The sequence below is a fragment of the Rhagoletis pomonella genome, unplaced genomic scaffold (assembly GCF_013731165.1).
Source record: "Rhagoletis pomonella isolate Grant_MI unplaced genomic scaffold, Rhpom_1.0 Rhpom_scaffold_00004, whole genome shotgun sequence".
In the NCBI taxonomy this organism is placed as follows: domain Eukaryota; kingdom Metazoa; phylum Arthropoda; class Insecta; order Diptera; family Tephritidae; genus Rhagoletis; species Rhagoletis pomonella.
In genome coordinates this window covers 7,533,051-7,558,485 of record NW_023458558.1, presented here as the reverse complement: position 1 = coordinate 7,558,485, position 25,435 = coordinate 7,533,051, and the positions used below count along the sequence as shown (strand labels likewise).

The following is a 25,435-nucleotide window of genomic DNA, read 5'->3' as shown; positions in this document are numbered from 1 at the left end:
AATAACACGCTCCTTTTCTTTCTTTTATATTTTATGCTTTACTCCCCCCCACCAGAGGTAAGGGGTAAAGCATCTAACTATCTGTCTTCTTCTTTCTTTATTAAGGTTTCACTTCCCCCGACCAGCGGTAAGGGGTAAAATTATTAATATTGAAAGTACTAACCTCTTATTTTATTAAATTCTACTTCCCCCCACCAGTGGTAAGGGGTAGAGAATTTTAAAATAAGAGTATTTGTAGTTCGCGCATTGCTGAGCGTTACTTGTTACCCCCCACCCGAGGTAAGGAACAAGTGACTCAGCTCTGCTACGAACATAAGGTATTTAAGGAAAGTTTCGTTTTATTCTTAATTTCAGTTAAAATGTGTTGGTACAGTGACATCACATATGAGTAGACAAAATAGTTTGAAATTAAAGTACCGGATAAATTAATAACTATCCATTAATGGCATTCAATTTAGCAGCTGCTTGGTGTTTTGTGAATCAAATTCTCGCAGCGTTCATGTTATTCGAAAATGTAGTAATTCAAATTTTTCCGTTTGTCATAAATCGCTAATAGCTGCTTCATTTGACATTCGTATATCTCAACTAGATTTTATTGAAGTTTATAATAAATATTACTTCAGATTTAAGCTGAAGTATTTAGGTACTTGGGTTATGAAAATTTTTAGTACACTTTACCAAAAATTACAAAAAATTAGTTAACACACTTTTGTATAATGCATGCATGAAATGTATTCGGTAGTTCGGCGTACGAGTGAAATTTTTGTTGTATTTTTGGTTATATATTAATCACGCTACTTATTGTCAATAATTTGGTTTTATATATCAGAGAGCAAATAGCCGCAACAAAAGCCCTATAATAAAACAACAAACAAAGGGAGCGACTTCGGGGAAAAACATACCAAACTGGTAATCTACAACCAACGAAATGTTAAAACTCAAAACTCGAATAGATGTGCAGAAGCTCTGAGGTTGAATGCTAATTTCCAGTTTATCCGACTCGAAATGTCTCAGTAAAGTTAAAAAAAAAAAACGACGTGTGTGACGATATGAGCACACACACACATTTACGCAATCACAATTTTGTATGGCTGGACTGCATTTTAAGCTGATAATTGTTTATATGGATTTTATAGACAATGTAGACGGCGATGGGATGAGTTTTATGTTTCTCGCCGATCTCTATGAGATGTATTACGCTCGATATTAACTTGTAGTTTAGTTGACGTTCAGTGGTGTTTGAGTGCGGACGTTACCAATTTCACGTATTACTGCGGTTAAATACTGACTAAAAAGTAGCTATTTTCGAAGTGAATTTACGAATAAAACCGCGATTACACACACACGCACACACACACAATGAGTTGGCGCTTTTGCTGCGTAAGTATAAACATTTGAATGAAGGACTTCCGCGCCGAACTCTTTTTAAACGCTCAACTTACTGTTTTTTTTCTCTTATTTTGCACAAGCTTCTGGTGGCCACATTGGCGACGATAGCAGAAATGCATGCGAAGCCGCTAATTGCAGATCCGTAAGTGGTTTACTGATATTGCTTATTTTTGTATTTCACAACATCAACTTTTTGGCATTTCGCTTCACAGCACTTTTTCTGATATTGACCTTGTGGCCGAAGACTCGCAGCGCGCTGAAGTTTATGCAGCTGCGCCAGCGCGCATAAAACGAGCGCCACAATTTTGGGGTAATGACTACAATGGGGACAGTGGCAGCAGCGGTGGTGGTGGTTTTGGTGACCCGAACAAATTTGAAATAAATAACAGTCCCGCTTATAACAATAACGCTTATTCCACTCAACAAAATGCTTACAATAATGATTTCTTGTATAATAATTATGATAGTTATGCGCAGCAACAGCAACTACCGGCTGTGGTAGTGTCTCACCAACCTCAACCTAACACAGCCACTGTTGTAGGCCACGAGCAACAAAGCAATATTCCACCTCCACCAATCGTAGCACCTCAACAACAATATCGCCCAGCCGCAGTCGCAGTCGTCGGAGGACATGTGCAACAACCTGGTTCACCACCACCGCCAGCAGCACCACCACTTGCCACTGCAGTTTCTAATAACGCACAAACATATGATTCGTACTCACCACAGGCTTCCTATATTAACCAACACTCACACAACTCACCTCAAAAATATCAACAAGAAACATCGCCACCACAACCTCCACCACCGCCGCCACAAAGACCATCGTTCGATTACTATGATTATTACACAAGTGATTTCTCATCAGATTTTCACAACTATCCGCCACCACCGGGGCGTGGACCTGGTTTTCACGGTCACCATGCTTTTGGCTACCCACCAGGTCCGCCATTCGGAGGTAAGGCGCATCGTTGTACTACTTATTAAAATGAGCTACGTAATAAATATATTTATTACCGTTCATTTTTAATATTAATATTCTTATTTCCTAGGTCCGCCCGGCTTCAATAGAGGACCGCCGCATTTTGGTTAGTTTTCCGCTCTGCACGTTTTCTACCTGAAATATATAAAAGCAACTATTAATGCATATTAAACTTTTACTACAGGACCACCAGGTTATGGACCACCAGGTTATGGACCACCAGGTCATGGACCACCAGGTCATGGACCCCCAGGCTATGGACCACCAGGTCATGGGCCACCTGGTCATGGACCACCAGGTTTTGGAGGTAAAACTTTTATAAATTCACGGTCACAGTCACGTATCTCATTTTCCTTTGTTTCTTCAGGACCACCAGGCTTTGACCGCGGTCCACCGCCACCTCCGCCACCATATCCGCCGCAATATCCGCCGCCACCACCGCCGCCACCTCCGCCGCCTGCGCTAGTTAGTACTACTTCTGCTTCTGCTATTCAACCGACAACTGATTCTCCACCAACAACAAATGCACCTTTGCCTACCGAACAAACATTTGCTCCAATACCCAGCACTACACCAGCACCGCTGGTGGTGACAGTTACACCAACAACCTCTTCCACAACAACCGAACCAGTCTTTGATATTGACGTTAGATTTGGAGATTAATTAGTGTCATTACAGTGAAGAAGAGAAATCAATTATAGAGTTCGTGCGCTACGATATTTTGCCGAAACTTGCCATTCGGGCTTTGAAATCAAACTGGTGTTAATAAAGTAGAAACGAAAGACTTCAGCAACGAACTTGACATAATTTTTGTATTGTAGAATTTTGGAATTGTTCTAAAAAAATACATTCTAGCCAACATAAAACACTGCAATGTACAAACAATTCTCACAATTTATAGCCTAAAGATATTTGAATTTTATTTATTTATTCTAAAATTAGAAGAACATATTAAATTAAACCAGCCTAATTGCAAGAGTTTATTTGAATCGTTTAAAAGCTGGCTAATTGGCTGTCAATCAGCAACTCTTTCCCATGAGTCTCCTACCTATCCTTACTTACTGAAAAACGCATAAAATTCTTTTTATACTTGAGCGCATTTGTGCACGTCTGTTGTTTGTAGCAGGCTAAAGAAAAGTCGAGAAATATATGTTTAGATATATAATAAATATATGCAAAATACTCAGAATGAAAAGAGAAATCGTCCGCAAGTCGGTCTGTCGAGCACACATTAAGATATCTCAATAGAATATGTTACGTGGGTTACCTCGAAGCAAGCTAGAATTGGTGTTAGAAACAGGCGAAATTTTAATTGGGAAAAATGTTTTGGTGGAAAGTATACTAAAAAAATTTGAAAAATTGGCGCAAAATTTGTACAGGCCTACCCGATACCTCCCATCCCAGCAATTTTGAAATCAGTATCGTAGATCCCAGTATCCTCCGCGCATCTCCAATTCGAATGGCAGGGCTGTTGGAAGATATTCTAATACAGTTTCCAAAAAGAAGCTCTTACTGAAAAAGTTCTGCCTGAAATCGTTCATGTAAAAGCACTCTTTCAAATACATATGTATGCATGTTTTTATTTCTATATAGATAGGCAGTCGTTGACTACTTGACGAAAGTTTATTGCAAGTTTTGAATAAGAAATGATGCTGAAACACAAAATATATATTGCAACTTTCGTTCAAATATCTGCGATGGTAAAAATTATTGGTATTTATGCAGGTATGTATATGCGCATAACTATTTAATATAAAAATATCGCGTTTTTTTTGTTAAAGCTTCGCTTAATAACAAATGACTGAAATGCTTAGGCCCATGGCACGGACATAGACTATGTTTAAACCGGCTAGCTGGCGCATGGGTCGGTATTTTCCGAAAAACCGGATTTATTTAGATGCGATTTTAATGAAACTAGAAACTTATACTGGGGGTACGACTGGATATACTCTTACGAAAACTGAATCCGTTAGGTGGCGCCAAGAGTTAAGATATTCATACGATCTGTATTTAACGTCGAGGTTTCCAGAAAATCCATATTTATAGTTCGAGTTAGTTCAAACCTTGGCGGCCGTTGTGGTGTAAGTGATTAGCAGCGCGCGCTAGCATTCCGCAGGACCTGGGTTTGAGCCCAGTCTCCGCCCAACATCAAACAATAAAAAATCAAGAAATAATTTTTCTAATTGCGGTTGCTCCTCGTCAGGCAATGGGAAAACTCCTAGTGCATTTCTGCTTTGAAAGTTCTCATAAACCTCTAATCACCGTTCGGGTCGGCTTATAATTGTTGGTCCCTTCCCTTTGTGTGACAACATCAAGGCACCCGCCACCAAACGGAGAAGAAGCTCGTAGCGCCAATCTATTAAGCTTTCAGCAGTTAAAATGTTTGTTATCTATCGGCTTTTTGAGTCGTGGATATCAGCCAGTTTTTCCATACAAATTAATCATAAAAATTGCCAATAGCTCGATACCATTCTTTATTATAAATTTGTAAGTGGAAAAATGTTTGTCAAACCCTTTTTTTAATAAATTACCACGTATTTTTTTGTTAATGAAGCTCTTTGTTTACTAACCTTGTATTGTTGATTGACAAAGAATTCATTGCAGTAGCCTGTATCAAACCTGGTTTGTATCATCTACACAAGTACTATAGTACTAACGTGTGTATATGTATGTATGTATGTATGTATGTATTTTAAAATTGTAAGAGGAAAGTAATATCTAAATTTGATTATTATGTTCCATTTGAGTGCGAATAACTTGATAAAAAGTTTAATACTCAAACAGAAATTTGTTATCAGAAACAAGTTTTGGAATTTTTATCTGCAATATTTGCAAAAAAAAAACATAAAAATAAACAACAACATTTGTTAATTTAAAATTTGAGTGATGAGATGAAGCAGAATTCTCCTGCGACAATACAAACTTTGCATTCAAATAGAGTAGAATAATTCGTTATTAATAATTTTTTAGAATATTTACAGCCGGTTTCGCTAGCAATTTTCACTTAAATTGCTTTCGTAGAATCGGTTGTTAGAATATGATTATAAAATTTTTTTATTTGCTGAAAGTACTGCTACAGCTATCGATGTTGTCAGGGGTATGGTTACAGTTATTTTTGCGTTATCTATAGTTGTCGTTAACGCTATCGATATGTTATCGTTATCGATATTGTAATTGTTATCTAATTGTAAGTGCGGCATTTTATACATACATACTTAAATATACATACACATATACATATGAGACATGATTTACTCAACATACAAATGGTTGTAATGATTTTTAAGGCCCACCGCTTAACCGCTAAAAAATGTCCATAAATATGAACTTTCACGATAACCAAAATCTTACATAGTAAATCTGCACAAGAGCGTAAGATGAAGCACCTGTCCACCAACTCATTAAGAGCAATGAACTGTTAGTCCAGCATTTCCAGAGTAAAGTGCCATTCACTCCGAAGTTATTCATTTGGCCATTTTTACGACCCTTGCAGCGTAATGCAATCTCGGCTTGTTATTAAGTCTTAAGCTTATTTATTGTTCTACAAAGAACCCGATTCTCATGTCCGTTGCAGCGTAAAACCGCTATTTTTAATGTAAACAACACAAATCACTCCAATACTTGTCTTTAGTGCGGAAAGGGGGAAGCGAAGAGAGATGAAAGTTTGACCGGCAGAGTTAACTAACTGAAGCAACGTTTGCCGCACCCACAGGAGGCTGGCTCGCACTCATGCGCTTCAAGCTGTGAACTCAATGAGTTCCATATTGTAATTCTAGATTTTTTGAATAACAAAAGACGAAGAAAGTAGCTTAAGAAGTAGCAAGCAAAATAAGGCGATGAAATTTGTACGCACGCGATAAGATAAACAAGGCAGCTCAGTAAGCGAAACAAAAAAAAAACAAAACAAAAAAAAAACGATCTTACTGAAGTGCTCTCTAAATACGAGTACCTGTTCACCATCGGAAAGAAACCATCTCGCGCACTGGTTGTGCTTAAGAAAAGCAAACAAATATGAAGCTGATGGCTAATGGTGAGGTAGGCGCTGCTGTGAAATGGTGACAAAGCGTGGCGCAGATGGAAGTTATTTTATTCTTTTGCAGAAATGTTTATACTTACATATTTATGCATGAGTACATATACATAAGTTAGTAGGAAATGTTGAGGCACGCAACGCATCGCACTGCGTAACGATAGCTGGCCCCGGCCGTAAAGCGCTTGGCTGTGCACTGTGTTGTTTTTGTCACTTTGCGTGCGCGGGTGAGAATCAAATGGGAAGCGGCAGAAGTTACTACCGCCAACATGCGCGCCATTATAACTTGTGACGTTCAAGCGACGAAATGCAAATAAAAACGTAAAGCAGGCGCGCACCGACTATCATTCGACGCCAGAAACTCGCGCAGACAGCATGGGTAAGAGTGCTGATGGAATGTTTTAAGTTACTGATGGTTAATAGTGAAATTGGAAATGTTGAAAAGTTGCAAAATAAATTTTGAAAAATTCTTCAAAAAGTGTATTTTGAAAATATAAACTAGGACGTAAAGTGTGTAATAATTAAAAAAGAAAAATTGAATTGAAACCACGAACCTGCAGATTTCCAATAATAATACCACGAAGTGAAGATTGAAAAATAACTAATAGTGTGTGAGGGACTCTCACTGAGGATCTTGAAAATTTGTGCTCACGCAACATTGATGAGTTTTATGCAGGGTCTACAGTTACCAATTTGGATATGAGATTGCCTTTTTTGAATTGTTAATCTGTTTAAAATATTGAATGCAACTAAAATAACACCGAAAACCAGAGTTGTCGAGATGATTTTGAGCTTTCAAGGTCATATTGTCCATCTTCATATGGAACTAAATAGACTCTGTGCTGTTGCACCGATGCTCTAAGAAATAAACAAATGTCGTTTCTCAGGCATATAGGCGAATAGATTCATTCGCCAAACATCACGCTTTTTCACCGGTTTGCCAAAAATAATGGAAAGGAGATCCTTTTTGACATTGGCAGCATTGAGAGGTCTTTCATTTCTCTTTTTATAGGAACCAAATTCACAAAGGTCACTCTAATTGGGAAAATCTAACCATATCCATATACGACCTCCTAACCTAATCATACCTTTTTGCCTCGATAGACTAGCATTAACCGAAGAAATTTTTTTTACATAAGCAGAAAGTTAATTTGATGCTAAAAACCAAAACACAGAAGCTTTTCTTAAACACATCCATTTGGAGATTTGTTTGCGAATATATGTATGTCTAATCTATACAAAAATCTCAAATTTGATGTAATCGAAAGACTGCGTCCTACGGTCCTTCTGACTTACTTCTTTTATGAAGAACCCATGTTAAAAACCATATCGTTGTTTAAAGTACAAAACCGCATATCAACAAAATGCAAACGTGGTTGCATAAATGAGTTTTCTATAGAGTAAAAAACTCATATTTCAAAATGGTTCTCTTTTTTATAGAGCAATCGTATTTTTGGCTAGAATATTTCAAGACGAATGGGTAAGGATTGAGCCAAGAGCTTGTGTGAACTAGAGGTTTACGCCGACAGGCTTTGCGGCGGCGCCGTGGTCAACTTCAAAAATATTCGGCGGCGCCGGCGCTACTGCCCATAAGGTAGATTCCAAAGAGCATCAGATTATAATTCTATTTAATTCATTCATTGAATTAGTTTTAAATTTAAACCACGTTAGTTACTACTTGAATTTTGAGTGTCTGCTGTTGATGGATGGGCGAACAGAAAAAAGTCTATATAGTATATACGTTAGGGTGCCCATCGAAAATGCTTCTTCTTAAAATTTAAAGACCCTACCCCCTAATTTTATTCGTTTTTATGAGAAATATTATTGCCTATTTTAATAGATTTCTTAAAGGCCATTTAGAGGTCGCGACCTGTCGATTTAGGTCAGAAAATACGATCTTCTAGATTCGTGAGTTTTTGAATGACTATTTTTGCTTGGATTTCAAAGATTTTTTTAAATTTTGATCATCGATAATTTCTACAAAATCGTATGTACTATGTCAATTTAATGAAATAAAAATATTTAAAGGTTAAGTTTTTGGGGTAATTTATGTAGCTATGAATAAATTTTTGCAATAACCTTATCAACCGTTATGTTAAATTACGGAGTTCTTACGTTTTTTTGCGGGTTATATATTGAAGATAAGGTTGGCCTACTTTTTTCCAAAAGTTTAACTCATCAACTCTCACCAGAATGGGCCTTTTTGACCCACTGTTTAAAAAATGGCTTATAAATAGTTAAATTTCCACTAATATATTAAGCGCCAAATTTTTCTAAGGAGAACACAATGTAATGCAAAATAATAGTAATTTTTACCAAAAAGGGGGACTTTATTGCGATGCGCGGGAGCAAACCCTTCCTGGGGTTTGAACACCACTTAGGAATACTAACGTAATTTTTACACAGCCACACAGTTCTTGTATACGTTTGTGGGACCTCAGAATAAACTAACTTACGAATGTAAAAATTAGCAAAAAAAGTGTTTGCTTTTTATTTAAAATTCTGTTTAAATTATTAAAAAAAAAACACACAGGAAAAACAACTAGTCTTTGTTTTACCTCCAATAATTGAGGTGTAAGATGCAATAAGGGCCCTTCTGTTAAAACTGCTTTCTGAGATATTGGCGTTAAAGTTTTTGATGTGTTATAACATTCTTGTTGTTGTAGTACATAAAGAAGTAGTATTTTTGTAGTATTGAAAAAAAATTGTCTACTGCGGAAAAAATCGTCAGATTACCAGTATTTGACGCTAATTCAACTGTGTTATCTATGTTTTTTCTGACTTACGCTTTTTTTGGAAATGTTCAGTGGCCCAAATTATGCAAAAAAAAAAAACGTTTTAAAAATGTAACTTTCATTTCGTAAAATAGTGTTTTTATATGAGTAGTATTTAGTTCCTTCAAACGATGTATTTCAATGTGCATACAACATGAAAATTTTGTACAATATGACAAAAAAGGGCGGCGGCGTGGCTCGGCGGCGTATAACTCTAGTGAACAAATCGCAGTTTTGCAGAATGAAACTTGGATTTACCCGGTTTTAGTTAAAGAATGAACTATATTTTTATAAAAATAAAAAATAACCATTGTATGTATATTAGGGTGGTCAAAAAAAAGTAAAGTCGGAATTCAAATGCTCTCACCCTCTAGACTTGTTCCAAGTATATCGACAAAATATAATCCTATTTTTTATTTTAAAATCGAAAAATATTTAGAGGTCGCTCAAAGCGCTCAAAGTTTTCCATGTATTTTATATGTGGAAAAACAACTGTTCGGAAAAATGCTATCGAACAATATTGGTTTTCAAGAATTCTATACCATTTCTATGAAAAGTTGTTTTTTTTTCAATATATTGGTAAACTTTGAGCGACCTCTAAATATTTTTCGATTTCAAAATAGAAAAAAAGGGGTATATTTTTTCGGTAAAGAGCAATCCTAAGGGGTGAGAGCATACAAATTCCGACTTTACTTTTTACATGCACTTTTGGAACACCCAAATGTACAATAGAGGGCTGCATGAATTCATTCAAACTTCCAGCCAAACAGAGTACCGTAGATTTGAATATTCTACTTCACATACAAAACACTCAGCGTTTGGAATTTTGTAAGTTATGAATATACAGTTCGTGTTAAATTTTCTACCTTCAAATGGAATAATGAGGTTATTCACACTTGCCTGGTTATCAGGTTATCTGGTTAAAAATTATAATTGTGTAGTGTATTTTATTGTTGTAAACTGAATAAAAAATATAACCACATAACCACATAACCTGATAACCAGGCAAGCGTGAACAACCTCAATGTGAATGAATGAATGATAAGCATTCAAATCATTCAAACTCATTTCATTCATTCGTTTTGTATATGAATAATTCATTAACCGTTTTGAATGAATGCATGCAGCCCTCTAATGTATACATGTAAGCCGAAAAAAATAAATGTTCGCCAGAAAAAATCGAATGCGTACGATCAGTTCATTTATTTGCAGAGCCATTGCGCCAATTGATCATTAAAGCCAAATAGTTATCAAACATTTATCGGTGATTGAACTCGCGTCGCACCTATGTATGTATGTATTTGATTAAAGCAAATGTTTATAAACAAATCAATTTAACTGCCATAGCACAAATGGAAAATCATTAGTTTTCTGCCGATTTTGGAGCAACTTTTTTAAAATACATAAGATGTAGTTGTTGTAATTGTCTTTATTGCTATCACGGGTGTTTCCGATGCATAATATAAGCCCGCATAGCCTTAACGTTGCCAAAAATGTACGCGTGCACATTAGCCCTTAAACATATACACTCGCACAAGTCACTAAGGTAAACATACCCTGCAGAAAAAAATTATCAATTGATAAAAAATAATCCACTTGTAGTTAGCTTTTTTGCGGGACTTCTATAAAATATATAACTGTAGTTAGCTACAAAAAGCTAACTTCAAACTAGTTGACAAGTAATGCAGGAGATTGTTTTCTTTAAACGCGTTGCTATTTAAATATCCAGCACCGCAAATAATTTTTCGAATTGAGGACACATAAAAGGAAGATCCAAAGTTCATATTATCATTTTGAAGTTACGTCTGACGGAGTTCGAATGTGAGACCAACTACAGCATGAAAAAAAAATAAATAAAAAAAAATTTGTTTTTCCTATTGAAATTTTATGGCCAAAAGTGGTTAGTTACATCGAATGCAGAGGTAACCACCCTTGACTATTTCGCGGCCATCGCCATAGAAATAAAGTCTAGCTTTTGTCAAAGAAAATATACCGATAATAGTGACTTTTAGCTCCTGCCTAATCAACTTAAAGTTGGCGTATAGTTAAGTACATTTCCGGCAGGGTATGTATTATAAAAGCACACTATAATATGTAGTTGAAGCGGGCCAATTGGCTATAAAGCGCAGGTACGTCAACAAACTATTGACGCGCCGCATTGCATATTTATTGAGTAACATCCAAGCAGCCGAACCAAATTTGCAAAAGTGTGTGTGCGTGAGGCGCGTCTGCTGGCGGCTGATAACAAAATGATTAATTTTTTAATTCAGTCGACGTTTTCGACGCACAATAAAACAAAGAATGTATGTATGTATATTCAGATACATTTGTATGTATGTCCACTTGTATGTATGTATATAGGTAGTAAAAATATGTGTATGAGTGCTACGTAACAACAACGCCAAAATTCTTTCATTTCAAATGAATTCAATTGAATTTAATTTAAATTGGACTTTTTTCTCGCATTTATTTATTTTATATGCAAAACAGTTGGCAATTTTCTTTCATTTTGGCAACGTCAAAGTCAACGCGTCACGGTAATAAAATAATACGTACAGTCGTGCAGCAAGATCCCCACAATTTTTTTTTAGACATTTATGTACATGCAAACATATTTATGTATGCCTATGCCTATGTTTGTTACTGGTGTTCGCGTTGTAAATAATTGTTAGACGAAACTTACGATTACAATAATTATGCGTTAATTGCGGTAGCGCCTGTGCTGATATTTCACTTTTGCATTTACATATTTATTTTTCTTTTTTATTATTCTGCTGTTGTAATTGATTGTGAAATGTGTAGCAAAAAAGCGTAAAAAGGAAGCACTTGTGTACTTGAAAATTAGTTAGTGTGCAGAATTTTAATTAAGCATCGCAGCTGTGGCGTTAGGGCTTCTAGTTTTTTTTTATGATTTTTTATTGGTAGTCGTATTTATGTAGGCTTTAAAGCAGCTATGTAGATACATACATACTTATACATTCTTACATATGTAAATCGACGGCAGTAAACTCTATTAGGAGTAAAAAAATATGTTTTCAATGGGTCGAATACGGATTGCAACCGAACTTCAGTTAGGTGGCCGGTGGCTGAAATGGTATTACAGACTGGCAACTGGCAACTTAGATACTATATTGGCAACTACATGTTTGTGGTTTCCGCAGAAATTTTGATTGATATAATTTATTTCTTTTTTCAGCTGTTTCTTCGGCTTATTTACACTCAAGTCTTATTTGAATGTTCTTCAAAATTTTATTACCTTCAACTTTATAGAACTTAACTATAGCCGCTATTCATAATATACATTTTCGTTTCAATGGCGTTGCCCATCGGCAACCCATCTGCGGTTGCGTTGCCATCCATAATCGACCCATAAATCTTCTTCTGCATTGGCATATAATGAGATACTTTCGAAGTGTAAAATTTCTTACTTGCGATAGGTCTTTGCCGGCCAATTAGCATTTATTGCTTTATAGAGATTCTGCCTTGAATTTAAATACAATCGCTACTTGATGGGCTCCGTACTGTTACCTTTTCTAACATCAAACGTCTCAGAGAGGTCCTTCCCAATTCTGGGGGGAACTACTTCAACTCATCCATCACTGGTGGACACACAGATTCGCAGGGCCATAAAAAGTTAAGAGTGAAATATTAGATGAGTCGAATGGCATCCAACGGACAGTAACAGGTATGCAGCTTTGTTATTTTTGAGCCACATTAATGCTCTTTAACTGTTGCTGTGTTCGGAAATATCGATTTCGTCTTTTTATCCTACCGATGCACAGTGGCTCAAAACTGGAATTTAGTGTTCACAATACTCTGGAGCCTTCATTTTTCACTCAATTTGAAAATGTTTTTTTTTTTTTAATGAAAGCTAACAAAATTTTCTGGAAATTTTTTTTTTATAACTTCTCAAGTTATTTTTGCTTTAATTATTTTTCGTTTTGGGAGAACCCTACAATTGTTTTCAACTAGTTTTTAATATGTAACTATTATTAACTAGAACAGGAGAATCGAGTTTCTTGGAAGTTTCAACTTTTTCTAGACGCCAGTCAGTTAGTAAGCAGCTCCAATTCCGAAAGTCTTAAGGTTCTGTACAATCCAACAGTCTTCAAGCTCTTAGCGCCAAATTCCTGCAAGCCAGCATTTCCAGCTCTTCACACTTATGTACCCACTATTGTTCCTTCGACTAACACGATTCGCTGCTTTTCTCAGTTTCCGCGCTCGCATACGGCTTGCGTTGCACCCGATCCCAGTCTAACCCTGTTTTCAGTATTTTTGTATTCGGCCAGCAAACTTGAGCTCCTCGGTTCAATTATCACGGAAAGAAAACTAAAAAAAAAATATACTTATATATATGTACCATTTTAAGGAGACTACTATCTTTTCAATCACACTTCTTTCTTGCAGACATTCCCTTAAAACTATTGCTGCTCACTTTGACGCTAGCCGCGGGCATCGCATGCACAGTAGGCAATGAGCAACCGGCACGCATTGTCTGCTACTTCAGCAACTGGGCTGTGTATCGCCCCGGACTGGGGCGCTATGGTCTCGAAGATGTGCCTGCTGATTTGTGTACGCATTTGGTCTACTCATTTATTGGTTTGAACGACAAGAGCTGGGATGTGTTGGTAATCGATCCCGAATTGGATGTAGAACAAGGTGGCTTTCGAAAATTCACGCAACTGAAACAGCAGCATCCACAGCTGAAGCTTATGGTGGCTGTTGGAGGTTGGGCTGAGGGTGGTTCGAAATATTCACAAATGGTGGCGGTGCGTGAGCGGCGGCTGAGTTTCATACGCAGCGTTGTACAGTTCATGAAGGAATACAACTTTGATGGTTTCGACTTGGACTGGGAGTACCCAGGTGCCACGGATCGTGGTGGCACTTTCGGTGATAAGGACAAGTTTTTATATTTTGTGGAGGAGCTGCGACGAGCGTTCGATCGTGAGGGCCGCGGTTGGGAAATAACAATGGCTGTACCGGTGGCGAAATTCAGACTTCAAGAGGGCTATCATGTACCCGAGTTGTGCGAGTAAGTACATCGTATTGGCAAACTATTTGAGGACGTAATTTTGTAATAAGAAACTTTCCACTACAGGCAGCTAGACGCTATACATGCGATGACCTATGACTTGCGCGGCAATTGGGCCGGATTTGCGGATGTGCACAGTCCGCTTTATAAACGCAAACACGACCAGTGGGCTTATGAGAAACTAAATGTGGTATGTGTAGCCTAAATTAGGATGGCGTTAAGACGTCACTTTAATACATTTCTCTACCACTTTACAGAATGACGGCCTTGCATTGTGGGAAGAAATGGGTTGTCCTGCAAACAAATTAGTTGTTGGCGTGCCATTCTATGGCCGCACCTACACACTCAGTAGCTCCAACAAGAACTATAATATGGGCACTTATATCAACAAAGAGGCAGGTGGTGGAGCGCCAGGTCCTTACACTAACGCTAGTGGATTCCTCGCCTACTATGAAATCTGTACAGAAGTACAAGACGCAGCGAACGGTTGGACTGTCCAGTGGGATGACCACGGTATGGTGCCCTACACCTACAAGGACACACAATGGGTGGGCTATGAGAACGAGAAGTCGGTACAAATCAAAATGGACTTCATCAAGCAAAGGGGCTATGCTGGCGCTATGACCTGGGCCATCGACATGGATGATTTCCATGGTTTGTGTGGACGCGAGAATGCGCTGATGCAAATTCTCTACGACAATATGCACGATTACATGGTGCCAGAGCCGACGCGCGAGACGACACCGCGGGTAAGTATGTCAAGTTTGGCGAGTGCAAATGATTAGCGGATTGGCTATGCTTTGACTTTTATATTTTGCGTAAGCAATTTTTGGCTACACGAATATTGTCAAGAGCCAATGCCAAAACTGCAGCACTATTTTATTTTATTATTAATTTGCAAAGCATCTGTAATTTATTATGCTTCTTGTTTATGTGCATATTTCTTGTAGCCCGAGTGGGCTAAACCGCCAGCGACGCCGCCGAATCCCGATGAGGCCAGCTTAATGTCACAAGATGTCACAACGAAGAGGCCGCACCCGAGCACAATACAAACAACAACAACACCGACGACGACGACGACGACAACGTCGACGAAACGGCCACTCGCCGACGAAACCACAACGACCAAGGTGAGTGGTATGCTTTTATTTAGGTATGCACTTAAATACATTCAGTAAAATAATTAAGATTAATGCAAAAATATTTGAGACGATTTTCGTATCGCAGCTAATTGTCAAATTGTTTGCTGAGTTGTTTGTTAGATTTGGGAATTCGCGCACAGAAACAAATATATGTAAATACATACATACGTATACGTAAATATGTGCATTAGGGTGGTCCTTAAAAAACCAAATTAACGATTTTTTTCAGTCTCAGTGGTCACAGATATCACATATAACTTCTGGTCCCCGCTGAAGACGGTTAAGGTGTGTCGCACAGCGTGCAAAGTTCAGATTCCTGTATTGAGACTCAAAAAATTAATATTAATTTTTTTTCATCTAATACCTAAAATCGATACTACCATAGTTGAAGATATCACGTATAAATTTTGTTCCCGATTCGACTCGGTTAAGGCGTGTGGCTAACGGGTTAAAGACCACATGCCTCTATGGAGACTCAAAAAATTCAAAATTTTTTTTTATTTAATACCCAAAATTGATACGTCTAAAGTCGAAGATATCACATATAAATTTTGGTCCCGATTGCAGTCGGTTAAGCCGTTTTCATATAATTTGAACTTTGACCCCTGTGCGACACGCCTGAACCGACTCCGATCGGGGCCAAAAATTTAAATATGATTCCTTCGACTATAATATCAGCTTCCAACAATTAAGGACCACCCTAATGTACATAAATACATTCACATTTAATTGTACGCATATAGAGGTGTGCGCATAGCATTGTTCCACTGGGCCATGCTAAGCCAAATACATTTCCCTATTTTTAGTCGGCCTGCTTGTGTTTGCAGAATAGCTTCCGCAAAAATAGAAAATTAAGGCACAGAAACTATAGAGTAGGCTAAAAATGTCAGCAGCGCTGAATAGTACGATGAGTGAACAAAAAATAAATTGCTAAATACTCGTAGTTTGAAGGGAGTCGAATAAAATTTATACATTTACAAATTTATGTATGTATTTAAAAGAGTGATCCAGGGAAAACTGAGAGGGATAAAATAGGGAAATAAAAAAATATAAAGGCAAATTCGAAACCATATCGCTATCGACACCCATTTCGATAATGATAACGTCAGCGGTAAAAATTTATTCTTAGCAACTGGGCTGGGAGTTGTATCCGGTTTTTTTTAATATGCGGATATTCCGGATATTCGAAAATCTTATTATCCGAAGATTGATTTTTATTCTGATCGCATGAATTCCGATCGGACGATGACCTGTCAGAAACTGCAAAACAAAGAGTGCTATGGGCTTGTTATTATAAGATGTTCCTTTCTACCGCCCGGATCCACCATTGTCAAGAGGGAACATTCAATTTCTCATGTTTTAGTTTTCGCCCCCAAAGTACGCTGGTATGAGACCCATCTGTTCAAAAGCGAGCCATAGGTTAGCTCAGAACCCTGATTACCTCTTGGAGTAGATGGAGAGCTCTTATAGGCAGCTTCGGTGCTCTGTTTTATCTTAGACCAATAAAATTACTTAAAGCGAGAGCCTCCATCTCTTACCAATGGAATGAATCACGGACAGTTCTTCTCCTCCAGCAAGTGGTTTACGACCACGATCGTAGCGGTTACGGTGTACCTGTGTGTCGGTTAAAGATTAGACTTATGGATTGGTTTCAACGCCATGAATTTCGTTAAGCTCTAGTCAAGGCCAGGGAAGGTACCGCGCGCAAATTTTATATGAGTGAGGAATTTCTTTGTCCATTTTATAATTGTTTACAGGGCGGTATTCACAGAGCTTCCTTTATTTGTAAGCTACATAACTAATGGTACTAATTTTTGTATTTCAGAAACCCTCAAAGGGTTCTAAGAAACCCAAACCACGACCAAAGCCAAGGCCAACCGTTGCAACTGCAACAACAACCGAAATACCAACTACGACCAGCAATGAAGCTGGTGAATTGGAGATTTTAGAACCCAAGCCAGAGGTCATTAGCACAACAGGGGGTAATCAAGTGCCCGACATTGACTGTACGAATAAGGATTTTATACCGCATGCAAACTGTCAAAAGGTAAGGTATTTGTAGAATTAAATTTATGATAAATTTTTCTATCGGCGAGCCACGAATCGGTTATATGTATTAAGAGTCTAAACACGAGCATTTCATTATAATAATTCGAGTAACAGCCGTTATTTTCGAATATCACACTAACAATGCATTAAACAAAAATTGAAATATTATGAAAAAACTTAACGAAATTCATTTTCCTCCTGCCAACATCCAACTAGTTTGCCTAATTGAATACTTACTCATATATTTGCAGTACTATCGCTGCGTGCATGGCGAGCCAGTCGAATTTGAGTGCAAGGAGGGCACAGCTTTCCATACAATTTTGAATGTCTGCGATTGGATTGAGAACAGTGACCGTTATTACTGCACCAAAACAAAGAAGAAGGCATTGACCAACGAGGCAAAATAATTTTTGATTTATTTAATGGAATCAAGTACAGAAAAAAAGTATTTACTTTGTAGTTTAATAGAATTTATAAGTTAAGAATTCGAATATATGTTTCTCCTATTTAAGTCGATCGAGTGTATGGTTTTATATGATTTTTTTTTTATAATAAATATTAAATATTTAAAAACCGGAAACTTTATTTTATTTAAGTTTAAGTATGTAAAGTTAGTTTTCTTATATTAAGTTTAGTGTTTCGGCCTCCAATGGGTCTTTATAATTCATCGCACTCAAGAAACCTTGGGCTTTTGAATATTTTAATCTATAAGCTCTTCAAATTGTCCATTAGCTTTTATTTTTGTCTCTTACTCATTCTTGTGTGAGTCAATGAAAAAGACAAACTGCCAACATTTCTCCACAACCTACACGTTTTCATTGAATTTTCATTCATGCGTTTCCCGCAGCAGCCACAGCAGCAGCAGCCCCAATACAGCGGCGACGCCTAGGTAAATAGTGCAATTTTCTACCTTGGCTTATGCTTGTTCTTGCATTAAAAAAAAAAAAACATTAAAAATAAATAAACATGCGCAACCAGATTAAGAAGATTAGCATCTTTCATACAAATCGAGTTTACTACCAGACCGAAACAGGCTTAGTAGCAGTTGGTAATGAAATATTAAAAATCTTTTGTCAGTGACTATAAAAAAGAGGATTTCTTATTAAATAAAGATATGTCGTCACCTGTAAGGCAAAAAACCATAACTAACAATTTTTTTTTTTACCTTAACGATGTGGGGACTTATAATTCGAAGCAATGCATTCAACAGTGCAATCAAAAAGTAAATTGTGGATTTTTTTTATTTGTTACGGCCTTTTGCATTTCAGGTGACGATATGTATTTCTACCAAACATTCAGCGACCTTTTGGCGCATAAAAATTCCTCTAACCAAAGTGCGTTAGACATGCGTGCGGCATAAAGTTTAATAAAATGTGGCATTCAACACATCGCTGGCACAGCTTGTATAGGTGTACATACGGACACACAAATCTGCATTCGGATAGTATAATTTATTTTTTTTGCACACTTTCTATTTAACAATGTTCGTAGTACTGCTTTCAGCGCTGTGTCTTTTTTGCCCACAGACAGCAGATATGTATGTATGTATGTACTGTATATTATTTTCAGTTTCTCTATTTCTCTTTGCCGTGCTTCTGTTTTTTCGCCAAGGAATCTAGAAGTGCTTTTCTTTTAATTATTTGCCTGCATAATTTTTCTTTTGAGTTTGATCCATTCTACAGCCGCACGTCAAAATAATTAAAAGTGGTTGAGTAGCTCGAAAAAATGATATTTATTTGCGAGTGAGAGCGGGCGAATTTCTAAATTTAAAAACTTGAGTAGAAATCACTCGTCGCATGGACTCAACAAACATTTTCCGTACGATGAGAACATGTCGTCAATTGCGTGGATTTTACGAGAAAAAGATAATAAATGATAACTTTTGTAATTCTAAAATATAAGTACATATGTACATATCTAATTAGTTGACTTGAATTTTAAATCATAAATTATAGCATAACCCAAAAAAGCTAAATCATAAGTCATAATTCATACATCATAGATCATAAATCATTCCTCATAAATTTTAAATCATAAATCATAATAAATCATAAACCGCAAATCAAGAATCATAGGTCATCGGTCATAAATCATAAATGGAAAATCATAAATCATAAACCGCAAATCAAAAATCATGAATCTTGAATCATAAATCATAAACCATAATTCATAAATCATCAGTCATAAACCATAAACCTAAAACTAAAAGTCGAAAATCAAAAGTCATAAATCTTAAATCAAAATTAAAAATTAGAAATCATCACTCATAAACAGAAAATCCCAAAATTATATAGTCAATAATCATAAATCATGAATTATGTAATTAATTAAATGAATCATAAATTGTTGAATAAATCGTAAATCACAAATCAAAAACTAAATCAGAAATCATAAACCACAAACCACAACCCATTAATCGCATATGTATATACATATGTATGTGTAACTGAAAATTTCAGCAAAATTTAAATATCAGCAAATTTGATTTGACCGCCGCATAGTGGCTTCTCTTACTTAGCCGCACAGCTTCTTTGTGCCTCTCGCATTTTAGCTCCCAGAAGATCTTCAGCGGATTGTCTTTATTTGAGTGAATTGCAATCGCACAACGGCTGTGATGCCAGTTCTAAGGCGCCAGGCGAAAGAAAAATGAGTTTCTACTCAAAATTTCACTACAATTTTGTCAGTGAAAAATTATTTGGACTATCGATATGAAAATATCAAAAATTTTCGCGGTCACAAGGTAAAAGTGTGAGATCTCCTTGCTATGTTACGAATTGGTTTTGGACCGGGAGAGATCGACCGACTCGTATAATCGTACTCGTATTAAAATATATATATTTTTCTGAATAAATTTTTTTTTTTTGTTACAAATTTTATAATTATTATTTTTTTTTTTTAATTTTTTTTTTTCTGTGCTTATTTAAAGTTTGACCATACGTGAAGCAAAACATTGTTCTAATTGATTGCTTTAGAAAACACATATTGATTAGCTGGCATTCGTTGAAAGGGACGCAAAGGATTACCCAAACAACGGATGTCCTGCTAAGCGATAAAATAAATGGAAAAATATTAAAACCAAATATCTTAGTGCTATTCGGGCGCAAATATATATTTTTACGAAACGAATTTTTAAACGAAAACGAACGAACGACGTGAAACGGCTGCGGATGAACGATTTTAGATTTGTGTGCTTTGTGTTCGGATTTTTTCGAGTTTATTGTCTGTCTTTCAACTTTAAAACAGTTATTGTTGCTGTATCTTAGTTTGGCAAATAAAATTTTTCGCATTTTTTTGCAGTGCATTTCACGACGAAAAATATAAATTAAAGTTTTATATTAATGCAGAATACGAGGGCGCAGTACCTTATAATATTTTTAACCTAACATATTTGAATAGTGAATAATCTTAATTTATGAAGTGGCTGAAGTACTAACGACAATCACAACAACTGGAGAAGAATACTGAGCAACAAGGAATTTTCGGTTTATCATGGGGCGGTTTACATTTTTAGTCCTTATAGGACTAATCCTGTCGGCCGTCTCATTTAATGGTAGGTGATTGATTGCCTCGATTTTGATATTTGCATAATTTGTTTTTTTGGTTTTTTGTTTTTTATTGTTTAACTGTGGTTATTGTTGTTGTTGTTGCATGCATAAAGGACATTAAGGACTGTGTGAAGCAAACTCAAAAACAAGTATTAGTTTTCACAAGACACAAAGAATTATGATATTCCAAAAGATATGCATATATATATGTATATTTGATCTCTTCGAAAGTGTAGTGAAAATTTTCGGAAAAATTCCAACTGAAAAAATTATATAATATTTCAATGTAGGCAAAGGCCAACACACAAAATTTTGTCGCTGTCGCTGATATTGTATGCCTTCAACTAGCAACACCCTAGCTAGCTAGAAGCAACAACAATAACGCGCTTGGCTGTGCAGGTCCGTCGTGCTGCCAACCGTCGAAACGCCCTCGTCCGCGCCCTCGCGCCCTCGCGTCCATCAACACTGTCGCTACCACCGTCAGCACTCATACAGCGAACACACAAGACAATACAACAACAGCAATCATAATGATATACCAGCAACAACAACGCAGAGTGAAAGTAGTCATAGCAATTTATTATGCAATTTTATTTTATTTGTGCTTTTGTTGTTGCTGTTGCTGTTGCTGTCGTTTTTAAAATTGTTTGAAAATATAATATTTTAAAAATATTTTCGATCGGAACAGGCTTTCGTATCGCGATTACGCGCTCGCATTTAAAACTCTGCTGTTCGTTGTTCGTTGGCTGGCGGCTTTCTTCGGCAGGTCTGAGTGTATCTGCGCTCGCGTTTTGCAACTGCTTCGAGTGTACACTTAACTGATGAATAGGCCAAAGATAAGAGACCGTTCTTGGTTGGGTTGAGTTTTTTGCATTTGCACAGATGATTTTCGTGCAAACGCCGAAGAACGATTTTCGAAAACTCAAAAGTAAAATAAAAAAAAAAAAAATTACATCCGAATTTGAATATCAAAGAGAAACGCTAAATCAAAGCGTGAAAATGGCAGTGAAGGCGACATTGGGCGACAGCACGTACTCATGAAAAGCAGGTGCCAGCAGCGTGGAAGTTGCCTCAACTACTTAAATACAAATGTATATACAAATGTATATATTTCGCACCTTTTGCCATTTAGAAGATAGTGCCGAAAGCTTCCAGTATGCGTCGCCGCGGTTTGCGCGGCGTTGATCATTTGTAATCATTTAATTTTAGCAAATGCAGCGCAAACATTTTAGCAAAAAAAACAAATCTGTATATGTGCGTACAAATTGTTGACTATATTTATGTTTGTATGCTTATGTAGCTATATATGTATGTATGTACATGTATGTATAAACCAACCTTATTATAACCTTCCAATGAAAAATTAAGCGAAAATGTATTGTTTAAAACAATTTTTTAGGTAGTCTTAAAAGTGGCAATGAAAAACGTTTCTCAATGTCGCGTAATAAAATTGTTCACTATGAAATAAATGCGTCAATATTCAAATTTAAAAGACTTAATTTTATAACCGACGTGAAATTTTCCTAGATTTTTGTTTTTATTCTACTATCAATCAAAAGTGTTAAGCAGTATGGCCAGTTATTATATTTTTTTTTCTCGGCATTTACAGTCTGATCTTAAAGTAGGATATATCGCTGTTATTGTCTCGAAGAGGAATTTTTTCCCCCAAAGTTCATTGACCTCAAATACTCCGCTCTAGTACTTAGCCACCAGATCTCAGTTCCTACCACCCTAACGTACCCAGAGATGTAAATTATTTCATATACAACATACAAATACATAATACAAAATACGTTTTTGTATTATCTATTTAAGTACATTTTTACAAGCGTATTTTGTATTTGTATTATAAATACTAAGCGTTATTTGTATTTTGTATTTTTAAATACTTTTTTCTATTTATCATTATTTGTCAGTCATAAAGTTTAGCTGTAGATACAACACTGCCATCCATTTTTTGACATTTGACATTCTCTTATGCGAATTATTAAAAATTTTATTTAGATTTACTCATGCTCTTCTCTTCATCTTCTTATTGCAACATACACATTAAGAATCTTTTGTTTAGTTACGGCCTTTTGTATATACATACATACATACTTTCAAATGTATTTACATTTTCAAAATATGTATTTTGCATTTGTACTTAAAATACTTTTATGTGACGTATTTTTATTTGACTATTTTTTACAAGTACAGTATTAGCTCGAAAAAGTTAACCAATATGTCCCAAAGGTGCCTAACTTTTTCGAATTATTAACTTTGCAAAGCGCATTTCTAAATTTAAAAAAAAAAAAAAAATAATAAACATATTTTTTAGAACATAACACGCTAAATTTATTTCAATGACTTAGTTTTCATCATTACAAAAAAACCAAATTTGAATTTAATTTGTACCAGCATATGGAGACTATACCCGACTATGACAGTCAAAAGTTCTTTTGCTTTTAAATTCATATTTTTCATATGTGACAATGAAATCAGTTCCCCTCATGTCTTGATCTTGATACAATATCTTTACAAATAATTTATGAAGAAAACACAAAATTGGACGGTTAATCTAATTTACGGTGACTTTTAACTTTTCCGTGATTCTACTGTATTTTTAACATCTCTGAGCGTACCACCCTAATGTTAGGAAATTCATCGAAAAATTTAAAAAGCCGTCTAATAGGTTTGGCCAAAAAAAAAAATTTTTTAAATTGCCTTGCAAAAATTCTTTAGATCCAGAGGTGTATGGCGAACTTTTTTGTTTGCTTGCAAGGTGGTAACGGTCTAATGTACATCTATTTAATGAGTCAACTTGACAACGTGACGTATGAGCAACTTTTACTATGGTTATGATTTGCCTTAACTTTCTTGTCTTTATACGGTCCAAAACAAAATAGTCAACGTAACTTTTCCCCGATAAAAGGTCCATATTGTTGCTAATCAAATGATATTCTCTTTGTTTTAGTGTTTAAACTGAGTCAGGCCCAAAAAAAATGGTATTTTTATCACAGTGAAGTTTAAACTTTAAAAGTGTTAGTGTTTGACCGAGCTTCTCCTCCGATTTGTGGTGTGCGCACAAAGGGGAGGGACCTACAGTTTTACGCTGACTCCCAACGGCGATTGTGTTTTTTTTATGAGGGCTTGCCATTTCCTGCCGAGGGGCGACCGCTACTAGACAAAAAAAAATGTTTGTTTATTGTTTGATGTTAAGTGGAATTGACTTGAACCCAGGTCCTGAGAAATGGTAGAGCGCACTGCTAACCACCACACAAGAGTGTTTATATAACAATATGTCGAAATAGAAAAATTAATGGATATACAGATAGCAAAATTAACCGATATCCGGTAAATAAAAGAGAACTGATATTAACTGGATGTCCGGATTATATCCGTTTACACGAATATTTGAGATTAAGATAAAGATTAAGATTAAGATAATTGTTCATTATTATGGAGAAAATTTTTTATACAATATAGAGAGTAATGCGGCTAAAACGAAGAAGAACTTTCACTTCAGTCGTGCGTGGGATCCGCGTACAACTTGTTTGCTACATTCATCCGCTCTTTTAACAAATCAAACGCAGAGACCAAAATTTGCATTTGCACTTATACGAATATACAGGTACATACCCAGTCGGAATAACATTTTTCTAACAAGAAAATATTAACAACGGTTAAATGAAAAGACGCTTCGCAATGAAAGCGAGCGGATAATGTGTAGTTTTGAAGCCGCAAACAAACAACAAAAAGTTTGAGAACTAACTTAAGTGCATATGTATGTCTATTTTTCGCGTTATCTCAACAGCTGCTGCAGCCGAATGGACACATGTTGGTGGGTGTCACGGGTTCAAACCCTGTGTCATGGACGTTATTTTTTATATAAATTCTATATATATAGTTTTGTAAAACGTTAACGATATGCGACGCATTGCTTTCGTATGGCAACGCTGTTTTTGTGTATAGGTCATAAGGGCGATCCATTACTTTGTGCATTCCCAAACATTTTATTTTCCCACTGGGTATGTTCTTATGTACAATGTATGTATGTAAATTCAGATATGCACAACTTATTTGTTTACCTAAAAAAAAATCTTTGAAAGCTGAGAATTCACGAGAGCTCATCAACTGACAGCAATCAATTAATTTATTTGATAATTTGCTAAAAACCTACAAACGAAAATGTGTTGATCCCTTGGGTGACCGTGAAAATTAAAATTTTATGCTGGACATGTGTGGGCGAATGTGAGCGAAATGAGCGACGGCGAGTGGATTTTGTGACGCAGATTTGAACAGTGAACCGAAACAAAATGAAAGCGACAAAAATGAGAAGAGAAGTGGTTAAGTAAAAGTATCTAAACTTTATAGAACAGTGTGAAAAGTTTAAGAAAATGGATATGTACGTGTGTAGGTGCGTAGTATGTAAATATGTATGTATGTGGATATGTATTTATAAAAGCCTTCATGTATTTATTCAGCTTACGTGTGTAGTATGCTAGCATTG

At 36.2% G+C, this 25,435-nt stretch overlaps 3 protein-coding genes across 12 annotated transcripts in view; all 3 read left to right on the top strand.

Moving 5' to 3' along the window:
* LOC118736905 (endochitinase-like) overlaps window positions 1–17,978 on the top strand; it is a 203,868-nt gene extending 185,890 nt beyond the window's left edge. For 5 of the 6 annotated variants that reach the window (XM_036467035.1, XM_036467031.1, XM_036467032.1 and 2 more), the window contains 6 exons: window positions 13,583–14,207; window positions 14,274–14,397; window positions 14,465–14,956; window positions 15,158–15,337; window positions 17,175–17,396; window positions 17,650–17,978. In XM_036467035.1, the coding sequence (XP_036322928.1) occupies window positions 13,583–14,207; window positions 14,274–14,397; window positions 14,465–14,956; window positions 15,158–15,337; window positions 17,175–17,396; window positions 17,650–17,805 (1,799 nt within the window). In that variant the 3' untranslated portion in view covers window positions 17,806–17,978. Of the gene's footprint in view, window positions 1–6,656; window positions 6,781–13,582; window positions 14,208–14,273; window positions 14,398–14,464; window positions 14,957–15,157; window positions 15,338–17,174; window positions 17,397–17,649 lie in introns of those variants that run through there. The other variant, XM_036467033.1, reaches the window with a different exon arrangement.
* On the top strand, window positions 1,134–3,168 carry LOC118736906 (formin-like protein 20). 5 transcript variants are annotated; one of them, XM_036467038.1, is made up of 7 exons: window positions 1,134–1,380; window positions 1,470–1,531; window positions 1,602–2,347; window positions 2,442–2,477; window positions 2,556–2,639; window positions 2,670–2,678; window positions 2,739–3,168. In XM_036467038.1, the coding sequence occupies exons 1-7, from the start codon at window positions 1,360–1,362 to the stop codon at window positions 3,032–3,034; spliced, it is 1,254 nt and encodes a 417-aa protein (XP_036322931.1). In that variant the 5' UTR covers window positions 1,134–1,359; the 3' UTR covers window positions 3,035–3,168. The 5 variants fall into 5 exon arrangements, with proteins under 5 accessions (XP_036322931.1, XP_036322933.1, XP_036322932.1 ...); XM_036467040.1 differs by having other exon boundaries at window positions 1,135–1,380; window positions 1,602–2,242; window positions 2,571–2,678; XM_036467039.1 differs by having other exon boundaries at window positions 1,135–1,380; window positions 1,602–2,242; window positions 2,556–2,678.
* Window positions 17,979–20,745: 2,767 nt separating the features above from the next.
* Window positions 20,746–25,435, top strand: part of LOC118736904 (sarcalumenin) — a 20,040-nt gene continuing 15,350 nt past the window's right edge. The window contains exon 1 of the mRNA XM_036467028.1: window positions 20,746–20,948. Coding sequence (XP_036322921.1) covers window positions 20,888–20,948 — 61 coding nt within the window. The 5' untranslated portion in view covers window positions 20,746–20,887. The remainder of the gene's footprint in view (window positions 20,949–25,435) is intronic.